Source organism: Ovis aries, chromosome X (assembly GCF_016772045.2).
Source record: "Ovis aries strain OAR_USU_Benz2616 breed Rambouillet chromosome X, ARS-UI_Ramb_v3.0, whole genome shotgun sequence".
Taxonomy (NCBI): domain Eukaryota; kingdom Metazoa; phylum Chordata; class Mammalia; order Artiodactyla; family Bovidae; genus Ovis; species Ovis aries.
In genome coordinates this window covers 83,465,144-83,481,658 of record NC_056080.1, presented here as the reverse complement: position 1 = coordinate 83,481,658, position 16,515 = coordinate 83,465,144, and the positions used below count along the sequence as shown (strand labels likewise).

General features: G+C 38.4%; 1 protein-coding gene across 2 annotated transcripts in view; it reads right to left on the bottom strand.

The window, feature by feature from the left end:
* The window catches only part of GABRA3 (gamma-aminobutyric acid type A receptor subunit alpha3), a 243,706-nt gene that overhangs the window by 137,797 nt on the left and 89,394 nt on the right, over positions 1–16,515 (bottom strand). For both annotated transcript variants that reach the window (XM_042241792.1, XM_004022275.5), the window contains one exon: positions 3,182–3,347. In XM_042241792.1, the coding sequence (XP_042097726.1) occupies positions 3,182–3,321 (140 nt within the window). In that variant the 5' untranslated portion in view covers positions 3,322–3,347. The remainder of the gene's footprint in view (positions 1–3,181; positions 3,348–16,515) is intronic.

The following is a 16,515-nucleotide window of genomic DNA, read 5'->3' as shown; positions in this document are numbered from 1 at the left end:
GTGATGCCATCCAACAATCTCATCCTCAGTTGTCCCCTTCTCCTCCTGCCCTCAATCTTTCCCAGCATCAGGGTCTTTTCAAATGAGTCAGCTCTTCACAACACGTGGCCAAAGTATTGCAGTTTCAGCTGCAACATCAGTCCTTCCAATGAATACCCAGGACTGATCTCCTTTAGGATGGACTGGTTGGATCTCCTTGCAATCCAAGGGACTCTCAAGGGTCTTCTCCAACACCACATTTCAAAAGTATCAATTCTTTGGCGCTCAGCCTTCTTTATAGTCCAACTCTCACATCCATACATGACTACTGGAAAAACCATAGCCTTGACTAGATGGACCTTTGTTAGCAAAGTAATATTTCTGCTTTTCAATACACTGTCTTGGTTGGTCATAACTTTCCTTCCAAGGAGCAAGCATCTTTTAATTTCATGGCTGCAATCACCATGATTTTGGAGCTCAGAAAAATAAAGCCAGCTGCTGTGTCCACTGTTTCCCCATCTATTTGCCATGAGGTGATGGGACTGGATGCCATGATCTTTGTTTTCTGAATGTTGAGCTTTAAGCCAACTTTTTCCCTCTCCTCTGTCACTTTCATCAAGAGGCTCTTTAGTTCTTCACTTTCTGCCATAAAGGTGGTGTCAACTGCATATCTGAGGTTATTGATATTTCTCCCAGCAATCTTGATTCCAGCTCTGCATATGAGTTACTAAATCAAATTCTCCAAGTGTGCAACCTGTTTCCTTGCTTAAGCCTACAGAGAGCCATTGCATTTAGAACATGATTTAAACAAAGTATTGTTTAATAAACCACTGTTGATTGTCGAAGCTGCTTGGGTAGCCCACCATGTGATTTAATTGAATAATTCACTAAAGGTGGATAAAATAATGCAGCAAATGGATTTTATTAAATACACAGAAACATCATTAAGAAGGTATGAAAACAAGCAAACGAAAAGCAGCAGCTGTTAAGTATCAGAGCTACCAGCATATACATTTTAATGTTATATTGGTTTCTATATTTATAGCAAATACAAATATAATGCCAACACTAATATTCAGAGCCAGACTTTAAGTAGTTTTATCTCCTCCAAAGCATGAATTGTGTTGGACATGGAAGAAAGTAAAGTCCCCCCAAAAGTTTTCAATATCTCTGTATTAAACATAAGCACTTGTCTCTGCTTTTCCAAGCGATATCTTGGCCTTCTATTTAATATAGTTTTCAAAAGGCTTGATTATCTGGCTTTCAAAGCACCAACAGGATATGAGCAAACCAATATAAACAGGAGAGGTGACAGCTAACACTGAGGATGGAGACACAAAAAGAAAAAAGCAGATATAGAATAAACATAACGAATGCTCTTTATGACGATCAGAAAGTCACCATGAAGGACTATTCTGTTCAAAATCCTTCTTTATTATTATTATATAACATGTAATATATGTTTTAGAGAACTTTACTCTCAGTTAACATTTGACGAGGTAAGATTCATTTATTTAGAACTTCCATCTTATTTAGAACATCTATCATGCCCAATGAAATCAGATACATGAGAAGTTAATAAGATAGAATCAGTCTTTTTTTTTTCTTCCATGCTGGTATAAAGAGTAAAAAGGGCCTTGTGGGCCAAGTTTCTAAGGACATATTAGTCTAGTTCTATAGCCCTCAGACCCAGAGATTATCGCTGAAAACGCTGATAGAAGATGGAAAGACTTAGAGTACACTAAGATAATTGAATACTACTCAGCCATAAAAGCAATGAATGTCACTTAAACTGAGGTGAATGCACCTAGAGCCTGTTATGCAAACTGAAGTAAGTCAGAAAATGAAAAACAAATATTGTATATTAATGCATATATATGGAATCTGGAAAAATGGCACAGATGAACCTATTTGAAAAGCAGAAATAGAGACACAGACATAGAGAATGGACTTGTGGACATAAGGGGTGAAGGGGAGGGTGGGATGAACTGGGAGATTGGGATTGACATATATAATACACTACCATGTGTAAAATAGATAGCTAGTGGGAACCTGCTGTATAGCAGAGCAAGCTCAGTTCGGTGCTCTATGATAACCAAGAGGGGTGGGATGCTGGGGGAGTGGGAGGGAGATTCAAAAGGGTAAGGAGATATATATATATATACACACACTCTCACATACATACACTTATGGCTGATTCATGTTGTTGCGTGCAGAAACCAACACAACACTGTAAAGCAATTATACTCCAATAAAGAATTAAATTTTAAAAAGGTGGTATGTATATACAATGGAATATTGCTAAGCCATAAAAAGAATAAAATATTGTAACTTGCAGCAATGTGAATGGATCTAGAGAATATCATACTAAGTAAAATAAGTCAGAGAAAGACAAATATGTATCACTTATAAGTGGAATCTGAAAAATAAAATGAATCTCTATATGGATGTGAGAGTTGGACTGTGAAGAAAGCTGAGCACTGAAGAATTGATGCTTTTGAACTGTGGTGCTAGAGAAGACTCTTGAGAGTCCCTTGGACTGCAAGGAGATCCAGCCAGTCCATCCTAAAGGAGATCAGTTCTGGGTGTTCATTGGAAGGACTGATGCTGAGGCTGAAACTCCAATACTTTGGCCACCTCATGCGAAGAGTTGACTCTTTGGAAAAGACTCTGATGCTGGGAGGGATTGGGGGCAGGAGGAGAAGGGGATGACAGAGGATGAGATGGCTGGGTAGCATCACCGACTCGATGGACATGGGTTTGGGTGAACTCCAGGAGTTGGTGATGGACAGCGAGGCCTGGTGTGCTGTGATTCATGGGATCACAAAGAGTCGGACACGACTGAACTGAACTGAACTGAACTGATACACAAGAGAAACAAACTCAGACAGACAGAAAACAAACTCAAGGTTACCAAAGGGGAAAGGGATGGGGGAGGTATAAAAGACTATGGGATTAACAGATACACAGTGACAAGAATTTATTGGTATATCATGGAGAATAATATTCAATATCTTATAACAATCTAGAATAGAAAATAATCTGAAAAAAAGAATATTCATATAACTGAATCACTTTGCTCTATACCTAAAACTAACACAATATTGTAACTCAACCTTACTTCAATTAAAAAAAAAAATCTTTGACCAAAGTCAGTAATTTATCACAGTCTTCTTTTGTTCTAGGAGTTAAGGGTACTTACCCGCCAATATCCTGCTTCACAAAGTCCCCAGGTTCTTGTCGTCTTGATTCCACTTGGCCAGTTGTTCCAGGGAGAATATTAATCAGGAAGAGAAGCCCAAGGCCAGCCATGTAGAACTGACTCATTTGTGTGATTATCATCTTCTTAGGCACCAACTTAGAGAGACCTGTGAGTTCCATATTCAGAGGAAGAGGAAAGGAATAGAAGACAAAAGGAAGGAGAAAGAAGAGATGAAAAAAAAAAGAAGATTTTATTTAACTCAGAATCATTTAATTTTCATAATATACAGTTACTAAATGCTTACTGTCACAGTTCTCCATCTCCAATTCACCAATGCCACCAAAATTCACTTCTGGCATACCCTTCTTTTGATTATACCAGAGCCCATCGAATAGAAGGTAGTGTAAAGACTCTAAATCAGTAATCAGAAGTCTTAGATTACAATTTCATCTTTTTCCCTGTCTTCCTCTGACTAGGTGAGTCACAGAACTTCTCTCAGCCTCAGTTACCTCTTATAATCCAAGATCCTAAAATAGTCTCTCATCTTCACTTTATTTCCCCTCAATCCTGTTTGATTTCTTACTATCATAAATGTCTTTTCATGTGTAATTATGCAATATTGTAGAAAATCTTAGGATATTAAGACCTGGAATCTCTTTATGGAATTTTTGGGATTGATTCTCATCTTGATATGGTTAGACGGTTTTTGAAAATATCAAAAGGCCTGGAGTAGAGGGACTGTTTCCTCTGAATCAGATTGGGAAACTGTTGAATGATGAGACACGGTTTTCCCATAAAGAAATATCTGAGGGCAAAGCCAGCCCAAAATAGGGCCACAACATAAAGAAGAAATCCAAGCCTAGTCTCCTGGTACAGAAGTCCCTCCATGGTCAGCAGATTATACTGATTATGTGATTTCGAGTTGTCTATATGCAAGGATGTTTTATGAACTCTGGTTTGGTGGAGGTTTACCCAGGACATGGGCTAAGAAAACAGTGTAAAGAGGCACTTGCTTGTATCCTTATGGCCTCCAAGAATCTGAGACATTGACCACCTGAAGAAGACCTAATTCTCACCCAGCACCATACTCTTTTTCAGTCATAGATGTGGTTCAATTTTTAGAAGGCATAGAAGGATATAGAACAGTTTTCCCAAGGAAAGCTTATACAAGAGACTGCTAATATGTAAAACAGATACATGCTGAAGAAATATTCTGATTGATGAGAAGATGAAGAAAAAAAGTCTTTCTAAATTGATCCTCACCCTCCTTGCCCCAAAGCAGCCACTAGGTTCCATACTGGGGCTTCCCTGGTGGCTCAGCTGGTAAAGAATCTGCCTGCAATGCGGGAGACCTGAGTTCGATCCCTAGGTTGGGAAGATCCCCTGGAGAAGGGATCAGGTACCCACTCCAGTATTCTGGCCTGGAGAATTCCATGGACAGAGGCGCCTCACAGGCTACAGTCCATGGGATCACAAAGAGTGAGACATGACTGAGCAACTTTCACTCACTCACTCAGGTTCTGCTTTAGACTGTCTTCTTAAATCTGGTGCAGGCATAGAATACTATGATATGCAAGAAGACAGATTTCTGACATGGGAAAATGTCCACAGCATAGATAGAAATAGTCACAATATTAAGCTGCATCATTTACATGTGCCAACATTTAACAATTTTTCTTTCATAAAACATCAATTTCTAATGCTCAACCTAATAAGTGCTGTGATGATCATGATTCATGAGCTGTATAAGAGTTGATGGCTATTTTACAAAAATCAACAAAAACAGTACAGTTAAGAAAACCATAGCATATGAGGAAGAAAATACAGTGCATAAAGAGACAACTCTAAGGCAAGAGAAACACCTGTAGTATGGGCAATAACTTTGACATATGTTCAAACTTTCATAGGACCCAAAGTTTGAAAATCACATGAGAAAGATTAATGCTCAGATAATCATGATTGATAAATGCTCTACAGGAAGAAGAGAGTTGGTACAGGATATGAAGTCCAAATTGTAGAAATCATCCATGGAATATAGGACAGAACTATGATGCATACTCAAAAAAACATGAGTATCTGAGTAACAATCCTGGATTTAGGAGAAGGTGGCCATATTGCATGAGCAAAGATACCAGTAATGTGCGCTCATCTATGCTATTCTAGTATATAACTATGGTTTGCATTCAAATGATAATGGTAAACAAGCTGCTAACCTTCACACTAAACATAGATGCCAGTGACACAGAAGCAAATGCCCATGATTTAGAAGGAGAAAACTATGATGCATAAGAAGATAAAAATGTTATATGAACTCATGACTAAGATATTAATACATGTTTAAATAACCATTATGCATGAGAAGACATTCATAACATATAAAAGAAGCTGGACATAAAGTGTGCCCTCCAACTCCTATAACACTTGTTAGCAAACAAATTATTGTAATTCATGTGAACATTTATGCTATAAAACCATTTGGCCATGGTATATGTCACAAAACCATAATAAGCCTAGTAAACACTGACCAAGAGAAGGTGTCCTTGGTCCATATTTCATTAAGACATTGCATGTGATCAAAAGAATGCCACTAGAGTGCTGTACAAAAATGTGAATATACTTAGTAACATTAAACTGTACAGTTAAAATAGTTGATTGTTGATGTGTTTTTAACCAGAATTAAGTTTTTTATTAAAACCAACATGGAACAGGTAGCTTTAGCAAGATAGCACATATCTGTAAAACAGGACCCAACTCTGATACGTGTACAGAGAAATATGGCACATTAGCTGTTATTAGCATTAAATGAACATAAATCCATGTATATGATCATGTACATGTAAATGATGCAAATCCATGTAAATGATCAACCTCAGATGATCATCAAACAAGTGCAGATAAGGGCAGTAGAAGGCCAGATGTTTAAAATTCTTCTGCCAACCTTGCTGAATTTTCAAGTGACCACAGTGCATAAACTGAAAACCGTGACACTTCAAGAAAGACCCTTCAAGCATAATAAAAAACATCTATTAAGCTAGAAACACCTATGGTATATACTTAAATAATCATGATGAATGTTAAGAAGCATTTGGTATATTATTCCTTACTGTGATATGTGCACACACAATGTGTGTATCATGGCAACCATGATACAGGAATTAAGTGACATGGTTGAGGAGGAGATGGTCATGCTAGACTGCCACAATGTAGGAACAGAAGCCATGGTCCAAGAGTAAGCAGACATGCTGAACTCTTTCTTCACTGGGTAAGAGAGGTTAAGATATAGATGCAAGTGGTCACAATGAAGAATAGGTATCTTTCAAGTAATGATGATCACAGTGAATAAATTATTATTTATAACATGTGAACAAGTATAATTCACATATTCATGGTAAATACACTGAAAATTATAGAAAAAGAACATCATATAGTGACATGAATATTCAAACAACTATGTTGCAAGCTCATGCTCAGTCGCTTCAGTCATGTCCAACTCTTTGCAAGCCCATGGGATTTTTCCAGCAAGAATACTTGAGTGGGTCACCATTTCCTTCTCCAATGTTGAGTAGAATGTAAAACATAATAACAATTGTTTAAACTTAGTATAAAGAAGCCAGTCCACATTGCAAAAGTAGACAACCATGGTGTATGCTCATATAAATACAGCAAATTAAGCACCAATGACATATGAACTTAAAACCATTGGGTGTATTCAGATAACCATGGCCACAATGGCAGATCCCTTTGGTAGGTGCAGACTGGCTAAAATACAAGAAGCAACAGCCCTTGTGCAGGCTCAGATAATCTTGGTGTTAGAAACGTATTATCCATGGTACAGGAACACACAATCATGACACATGCCCAAGCCACCATAACATGACACTGCACAGCCAAAATTTAGCAAATGGTTATTCAGCCAATTCACTCTTCTCCAGAGATAAAGGAAGTTACAAGGAACTAATGAGAGGGAAATCTCCATTAGCTGGTAACTTACAAATTAATATCTCCATCCTACAACTCTCCTGTAACCCATATCTGCACTTTGATGTCCAAGAAGCATCTTAAAGCTAACACGTTTATATCTGAGGTTCAGATATCCACCTACACACACACACACACACACACACACACACATAGACCTGGATCACCTCTCATCTGTTTCATCACATATAATGGTAACTCCGCCTTTCCATTTGTTCAGAGTTAACACTCTGATGTTATTCTTGATTCCACTTTTGCTCTCACACCCACACTCAATCCATAAACAAGTCTCATGGGCATTCCACTCAAAAGGCAACATATTCAGAACAAAACCACTGGTCATCACCTCTGCTGCTACGACTCTGGCTCATCATCTCTTGCTGAGATCATTGTACAAGCCTCTTAACTGCTCTTGCTGCCTCTGCCCTTGGTCCCCTGTGGTCTGTTCTTTAAATAGCAGACAGTGAAATGATAAAGTGTTAAGTCAGATCATGCCTCTCATCTGTTCAAAATCCTCCAATTGATTCCCATTTCAAAATCCTTATTATGAGCTAAAAGAACCTACATGATCTTATCCCCAAGTAACTGGCTAATCTCTGCACCCTCCTATCTTACACACTCCATTTCAGCCACATGGCCTCCTTGCAGCTCATTAGATATGCCTGGCATACTTCAGTTCTAGAGCCTTTGCAGATGATATTGCCTGTACCTGGAGTATTCTTCCATCCAGTTTCCAGATAGTTTGTTCATTTCCTCACTTCAGATATTTATTCAAACATCATGTCTCTCATGGAGGCCCTCCCTGAATACCCTAAACAAAAATTAAATCCTTCTACACACCCCAAATATTCCTTATGCAGCTTTAATTTTCCTCCTTTGCACTTCTTGCACTGTTGTTGCTGTTGTTATTCAGTCACTTAGTCGTGTCCAACGGTTTGCAACCCCATGGACTGAAGCACACCAGGCTTCCCTGTCCTTCACTATCACCTGGAGTTTGCTCAAACTTATGTCCATGAGTCGGAGATGCCATCCAACCATCTTATCCTCTGTTATCCCCTCCTCTTCCTTCCTTCAGTCTTTCCCAGCATCAGGGTCTTTTCCAATGAGTTGGCTCTTCACATCAGGCAGTCAAATACTAGAGCTTCAGCTTCATCATCAGTCATTCCAATGAATATTCAAGGTTGATTTCATTTAGGATTTACTAGTTTGATCTCTGTGCAGTCCAAGGGACTCTCAAGAGTCTTCTGCAGCACCAGAGTTCAAAAGCATCAATTCTTCAACACTCAGCCTTCTTTATGGCCCAACTCTCATATCCATACGTGACTACTGGAAAAACCACAGCTTTGACTAGACAGACCTTTGTTGGCAAAGTTATATCTGTATTTTAAGGCACTGTCTAGGTTTGTCATAGCCTTTCTTCCAAACAGCAAGTGTTTTTTAATTTAATGGCTGCAGTAACCATCTGCAGTGATTCTGGAACCCAAGAAAATAAAGTCTGTCACTGTTTCCATTGTTTCCCCTTCTCTTTGCATGAATTGATCATACCATCATGGTTATCTATGACCATCAAGGTCACCAAGATCTTTTCTGTATATTTCTTCTGTACATTCTTGCCTCCTCTTCTTAATATTTTCTGCTTCTGTTAGGTCCATATTTTTTCTGCCCTTAATTGTGCAAATCTTTGCATGAAATGTTTCCTTGGTATCTCTAATTTTCTTGATGAGATCTCTAGTCTTTCCCATTCTATTATTTTCCTCTATTTATTTGCATTGTTCACTTCTAGCATGCATTTTATATTTTTTGTTATCAGCTGTTTTCCCAGTAGAATATAAAAGTTCAATGGCAACAAGGAATTTTGCTTGGTTTATTTGTAGATATATGTTCAATGCATAGAAAACTGCCTGGAAATAATGCATACTTAATAAATAGTTAATGAATGCTATTTTGAAAAAGTCACATCTCTCAATGAGGTAAGAGAGTATAAAGGATAGGGTATAGGTTGGGCTTTGGAACCCACTAAATTAAGAGATGACTTGGAACTACCAAATACTACTCGTGTTAGGCTTAAAAGACCTCCTTATTTAACATAAACTGGTGATAATAATACTCATCTTATCAGAATTTTAAAAATTAAATCACAGAACATACATGAAGTGCCTGGCTAAAAACCTGCTACCAGGGTGACTCTGCTGCTATTTCCTGTCCAAATATAAATTCATTTAATCACAAACATTTGAGCACTTAGTATGTACAAGACACTGATACAGTACATTCTTCTATTAGAATTCCCCAAATTCCTTTACCTCAGTCCTTGGAATCTATTAGATACTAACAGTCTGCCTACCAACTCCTCTGCTTGGATGCTATCAGGCACTATCTGCCAGAACTTTACCTGAACAGAGGTATCCCAAGTGCTGCTACCCACATACTACAAAGCCAAGTCTGCCATTTTCTTGCCTCAATTTGTCACTGCAGTTTCATTTTATGCCATCTAATTCTACTCTGTCTCAAGACACTGTCAGTATTAAAGGTTTTGGAATAGGAAACATTCTAGTTCCAATCCTGGACATACCACATAGAAATCTGACATTATTTCTCATCTATAAAATGTTAAAAATGATAATTTTCATGCAAAGATGGACACAATAAAGGACAGAAATGGTATGGACCTAACTGAAGCAGAGGAGGTAGCAAGAATACACAGAAGAACTATACAAAAAAGATCTTGATGACCCAGATAACCAAGATGGTGTGATAGCTTACCTAGAGCCAGACATCCTGGATTATGAAGTCAAGTGGACCTTAGGAAGCATCATAACAAGCAAAGCTAGTGGAGGTGATGGAATTCCAGTTGAGCTATTTTAAATCCTAAAAGATGATGCTGTGAAAGTGCTACACTCAATATGCCAGCAAATTTGAAAAACTCACCAGTGGCCACATGACTGGAAAAGGTCAGTTTTCATTTAAATCCCAAAGAAAGGCAATACCCAAAACTGTTCAAACTACCACACAATTACACTCATCTCACATGCTAGCAAAGTAGTGCTCAAAAATCTCCAATCAAGATTTCAACAGTATGTGAACCAAGAACTTCCAGATGTTCAAGCTGGACTTAGAAAAGGCAAAGGAACCAGAGATCAAATTGCCAACATCTGTTGGATCATTGAAAAAGCAAGAGAGTTCCAGAAAAACATCTACTCCTGCTTCATTGACTATGCTAAAGCCTTTGACTGTGTGGATCACAACAGACTGTGGATAATTCTTAAAGAGATGGAAGTACCAGACCACCTTATCTGCCTCCTGAGAAGCCTGTATGCAGGTCAAGAAGCAACAGTTAGAACTGGACATGGAACAACAGACTGGTTCCAAACTGGGAAAAAGAGTACATCAAGGCTGTATACTGTCATCCTGCTTATTTAACTTATATGCAGAGTACATCATGCAAAATTGCAGGCTGGATGAAGCACAAGCTGGAATCAAGATTGCCAGAAGAAATATCAATAACTTCAGATACACAGATGACACCACTCTTATGGCATAAAGAGAAGTAGAACTTAAGGGCCTCTTGATGAAAGTGAAAGAGAAGAGTGAAAAAGTAGGCTTAAAATTCAACATTCAGCATCCAGTCCCATCACTTAATGGCAAATAGATGTGGAAAGAATGGAAATAGTCAGAGACTTTATTTTGGGGGGCTTCAAAATCACTGCAGATGGTGACTGCAGCCATGAAATGAAAAGATGCTTGCTCCTTGGAAGGAAAGCTATTTCTAACCTAGACAGCATATTAAAAAGCAGAGTCATTACTCTGCCAACAAATGTCCATCTAGTCAAAGCTATGGTTTTGCCAGTAGTCATGTATGGATGTGAGAGTTGGACTATAAAGAAATCTGAGCACCAAAGAATTGATGCTTTTGAACTATTGTGTTGCAGAAGACTCTTGAGAGTCCCTTGGACTGTAAGGAAATCAAACCAATCTGTCCTAAAGGAAATCAGTCCTGAATATTCACTGGAAGGAGTGATGCTAAAGCTGAAACTCCAATGCTTTACCCACCTGATGCGAAGAACTGACTCATTTGAAAAGACCTTGATGCTGGGAAAGATTGAAGGGAGGAGAAGAAGGGGACGACACAGGATGAGCTGGTTGGATGGCATCACTGACTCAATAGACATGAGTTTGAGCAACTCTGGGAGTTGGTGATGCACAGGAAAGCCTGGCATGCTGCAGTCTATGGGGTTGCAAAGAGTCAGATGTGACTGAACTGAACTGAATGATAATACTGGCATATGGGAGTTTTATGAGAATTAAATGGCATAATTCATGTACACAATTTAGCATTATATTTGACATAGAGTAATCCTTGGTCACTGAAGCCTACAAATAGATTCCTTGATCTCTTGCCCTGCAATGAGTCTCAGCTTCACCCTAATCCAGCCACTTATTCCCATGGTCATATGTAAACCTTCTCATTACAAATCTATGATCTCAAATAACTATCTGATCATATGTTTCCAACTTTTTTCATGTAGTACTTTCATACTGTCAACTCTTCTATCCTCCTATCTCTGATCGCTTGATCTTGCCACCTTTAAATCGCCCATCATCACCTTGGTGCCCTTACTTTCTTTTTTACTCTCCTTGAATTACATGGTGGCTCAGCGGTAAAGAATCTGCCTGCCAATGCTGGAGGCTCAGGAGACATGGGTTCAATCGCTGGGTCGAGAAGATCCCCTGGAGGAGGAAATGGCAACCCACTAGAGCATTCTTGCCTGGAAAATCCTATGGATGGAGGAGCCTGGTAGCCTATAGTCTATGGGATCACAAACAGTCAGACAGAAGTAAGCACACACACCATAATTAAAATCATAATAATCATTGTCTGCAATGAACTCTCCGTGCACTTGCCTCTCTCTAACTCTGTTGTGACTGCCTGAAAAAAACATAAGCCCTGGTTAAATTCATCTCTTTGCAACTGAGCAGATAAATATAGCTGGAGAAAAATCCATAATTATGCCTGACTGGTCTGTCTGTAAATTTTCTCAACATACTTCAAAATGTTCCACGATCCTTTTACATTTGCCAAACCAATTTATTCTCCCACTCTCTGAAACAACTATTTTTTACTTTCTCTCCTCTCCTTAATTCTCCAGTAACTCTTCTCCCAGACTCTCAACAGATGGCTTTGCTTCCTATTTTCCAGTAAAAATGAAACAATCAGAAGATTTTATCTTCATAATATCAATTATTAAAGCTACCCAAATCTCTGCCATATACTCTACACTTTCCTTGTTACCAGAGGTATCTAGTCTTATCTAATGCTATTCCTGCTGCATGTGCCATGGATCTTATTCCCTTTCTCCTGCTCAAGGATTTTACTTAGTGATTTTCTTCTCTCTTCCATACTTGTTAGCTTTTCCCTATCCTCTGGCTCATTGCCTGCAGCATATAAAATGATGTAACTATCATCTGTGATAAAAAAAATAAAGCCCTCACTTGTCCTGACATATTCCTCCAACTCTTTCCTAATTTCTCTGCTTCCATTTATGTAACTCATTTTAATAATTTTTGATATCACTATCTCAACCTGTTTAATTCTCATTTTTTTATTACCCTTATACCAATCAAGTACTTTCACCTATCACTCCACCTAAACCACTCTTATTATTCATTCATTCAGAATTTATGAAGCCTCATCTACTTACCAGGCATTGTTCTAGGTGCTGGGACTACAGTAGTGAACAAAACAGATTAAAAGGGAATCAATGAAGTGAGAACCAAAAATTCTTCTTTCTCACATAACTCATATCAAATCCACCCAAACCCAATCCATATCTACACCTTGATTTACCTCTTCCATACAAACTATCTGCTTAACCTATTGATTTCAAAACATATTCAAACTCTAACCACTTCTCAGTACCTCCAATGCCAACAAGTTTATCTAAACCATCATCTCGTATCACCATGATGGCAATGAATGGCCTCTTAACTTTCTCTCCTTCCTCTCCCTGTACTCTACACTCCATTATCCGCACAACAGTTAGAGTGAGTTTTCAAAAAGTATAAGGTATATTATATCACTCCATTCTCAAGTTTTCCAGTGGATTTTCATTGGATCCAAAGTACTTGTCATGATCTATAAGTATCTACTTGATTTGACCACTGGCTACTCCTGAATCTCAACTCTTTCTACTTTTCCTCTCCAGCACTCATATCAGCTGAAACTGATCTTCCTACTGTTCCCTGAAAACATACCACATGCTCCTGCCTTAAAGGGCTTTGCCCTTCTGTCATAATGCTCTTCTTCCAAATACCATTTTGGTTCACCCTTTTACTTTCCTTAGGATTCTAGTTCTGTGTCATTGCTTCAGAGAAACTTTCCCTGATCATTCTTATCTAAAACTGCATACTCCTGCCTCATATCTTTCTATCCCCTAAGCAGCATTTTTCTTACATAGCACTACCTAAAATTACATTAGGAGAATGCTATGGCAACCCACTCCAGTACTCTTGCCTGGCAAATCCCATGGACAGAGGAGCCTGGTAGGCTGCATTCCATGGGGTCGCTAGGAGTTGGACACAACTGAGCAGCTTCACTTTCACTTTTCACTTTCATGCACTGGAGAAGGAAATGACAACCCACTCCAGTGTTCTTGCCTGGAGAATCCCAGGGATGGGGGAGCCTGGTGGGCTGCCGTCTCTGGGGTCACACAGAGTAGGACACAACTGAAGCGACTTAGCAGCAGCAGCAAAATTACATTATATACAATATTTACTTGTTTACTTTCTGTTTCTCCCACTAGATGTAAGTTTCATTAGAATGGGGACTTTATTTCTGAGCCATAGAACAGTACCTGGCATATGGTAACTACTCAGTAAAATATTTATTGGAAAAAAAAGAGTGAATGCTTTCTGGTGTTCATGCCCACACTCTTCAGGGATCCTTTCACTCTCAGAGATATATTCTCAAGACTAACATACCCTTCTAAAACCTTTCCCTCATGCCTTTCAATCCTTCATTTTATGGGAAACAAATGTTCCTGTGTCCTCAGCCTCTTAACAGAAAAGTCTCCTCTCTGCCTGAAATAAACTGGGTTTACGTCAAAGACACTACTTCATTAACTTTCCTCTGAAGTGTAGCATGTGCGTATTCCCACACATTATGCAATTGAGAGACAGGATCAGAATTATCTCATCTCTTTAATGCCACTTTGAAACTATTCCTCTTCTGTGTGCATACACTCCTCATTTGAGGTTTACACCATTTATCTGTATCACCCTCTGCCCTCATTATTCTTACATCGACTTCCTTAAAGCCTCTTCACATTCATTCAAAACCAGTGCTCAACTCACACTTTTTATGTCCTTCCATCATCTTCAGTATTTCATTGTTGGTGTTGATAATATATCTATGTATTCCACTTTAGCAATCTATATCCATAGCCACATTTTCTGTATCTTATATGTAACTGCTCCATAATTGCATGAAAAAGCTTAAACCACAGTATCTTTAATTCTGTTTTTGTTATTCTAGTTTTTAAACTATTACTTCTATTCCACTTGCTCTTTGAAGTTAGTGTTTCTTTCAGTTGATCCTTCTATTGTCTCCTATTCCCTTGGGTTTGCTTAAATGCTACTTCCTTTCATTTCAAGGCTGGACCCAAGAGTAAATCACTTGAATTACTCTTTCACCAGAACCTTGCATACATGACCTTCCACCATATTTGCCCAGAAATATTTTCTTGGATCAATCAAGCAAAAAATCTGTTTTATCCTAAAGAATGCTGCTGAAGAAAATTCTAGTCATGCAAAGCAGACCCACAACAATGCCAGAACCATTCAATTTTTTGATTTGTCATAAATCAACACTTTCCACTGAGGTCACAAAGAGTGCCCATGACTTAGTGACTGAACAACAGCAAGAGCACTCTCCACTACTTCTCTCAACTATTTGTTCTAAACTTTTGTCATTCATCTCAAATTGCCTATTCAAGGAAATTTACAATGGTTCTTAATAAAAAGTCAAGATGCTCAGGAAAGACAAAATATCCACAGCACATACTAACAGTGCTTCCACTCATATACCCTTGTATTCCTTTATCGGTTTCTTCTATACTGACTCAGCTGTGCCTTCTCTCCAAACATCAGAGTCTTCATTTCTTTGTCTCATGGCTGTCTCCGGGCTGCTGAAACCCACCTCTGTCTGTGCTAACAGAGAATCAGAAGTGTCTGAGAATTTGAGTCCCCACGCCTGGGTAGCCCTTAACCAGGATTAATAGGTACAGAGATACAAATACTGTAGCTCCATGGTGGGGACAACATTGAGGTAAGAACCACACTGTCTCCATGATACTTTGCTTGACATATTATCCTTGCTTGGCCTCCTTCCCTTCCTTGCCTGACTTTCCACTTCTGCATTGGTTTTTCCTGAGACTACTTCCTAATAAGCCACTTTCACATGAATCCTAATCTGAGTCTGCTTCTTTGGAACCTAACTTTAGACATTAACCTTGACCCAAACTACAAAAATATTTACTTTAAGAAATATCTCTGGGGGTCCAATGGTTAAGAATTCGCCTTGCAATACAAGGGACATGAGTTTGATCCCTCATTGGGAAACTCAGATCCCACAGGCTGCAGAGCAACTAAGCCTGAGCACCACAACTAGAAAGTCCATGCACTGTAACAAAAGATCCTTTATGACACAATGAAGATTCTGTGTGCCATAACTAAGACTTGATGCAACCAAATAAATGTTTTTAATATATTCACTTTTATATTTACCCTTACTTTCTCTTCTATTTATTTCATAAAACAAGGTTAACCTGTTCACTTTAAGGATAATCCAGTAATATAAGCTCCTGGTTTCATCAGCTCCTTTCCCTTCCATCAGTTTTCCTACTCGACTGTATCTTAGATTTCCCCTCTCTAATGATTCCTTTCTCTTAGACTATAAATATAATCAAGCTTCTCCCATCTGAAAAAAAAGATTTTATTCATATGCTCTTTTCTAGTTACCTTCTTTCCTTTCTTCATCAATCAAGCTCAAGTAATTTGTAATTGTTAACTCCACATTACTCACCTTCTATTCATTCTTTTATCAACTACAATACATTCTACCTTCTTCCCTAATGATTTCACTGAAACTATGTACTACTACACCAGTGATCATCAGTAATGGTGGTGTTAAAAATATAACCCACACTTAGCATACATTAGATTGAACTTTTCTTTCTCTTTTTTTTTTCTTTTCATTTTCTCTCTTTTTTTTTTCTTTTTGATAGCAATGACCACAATTTCCTCCTCCAAAATTCTTTGGATTCCATGTTACCATCCTAGTTATAATAGACCTATGTCCA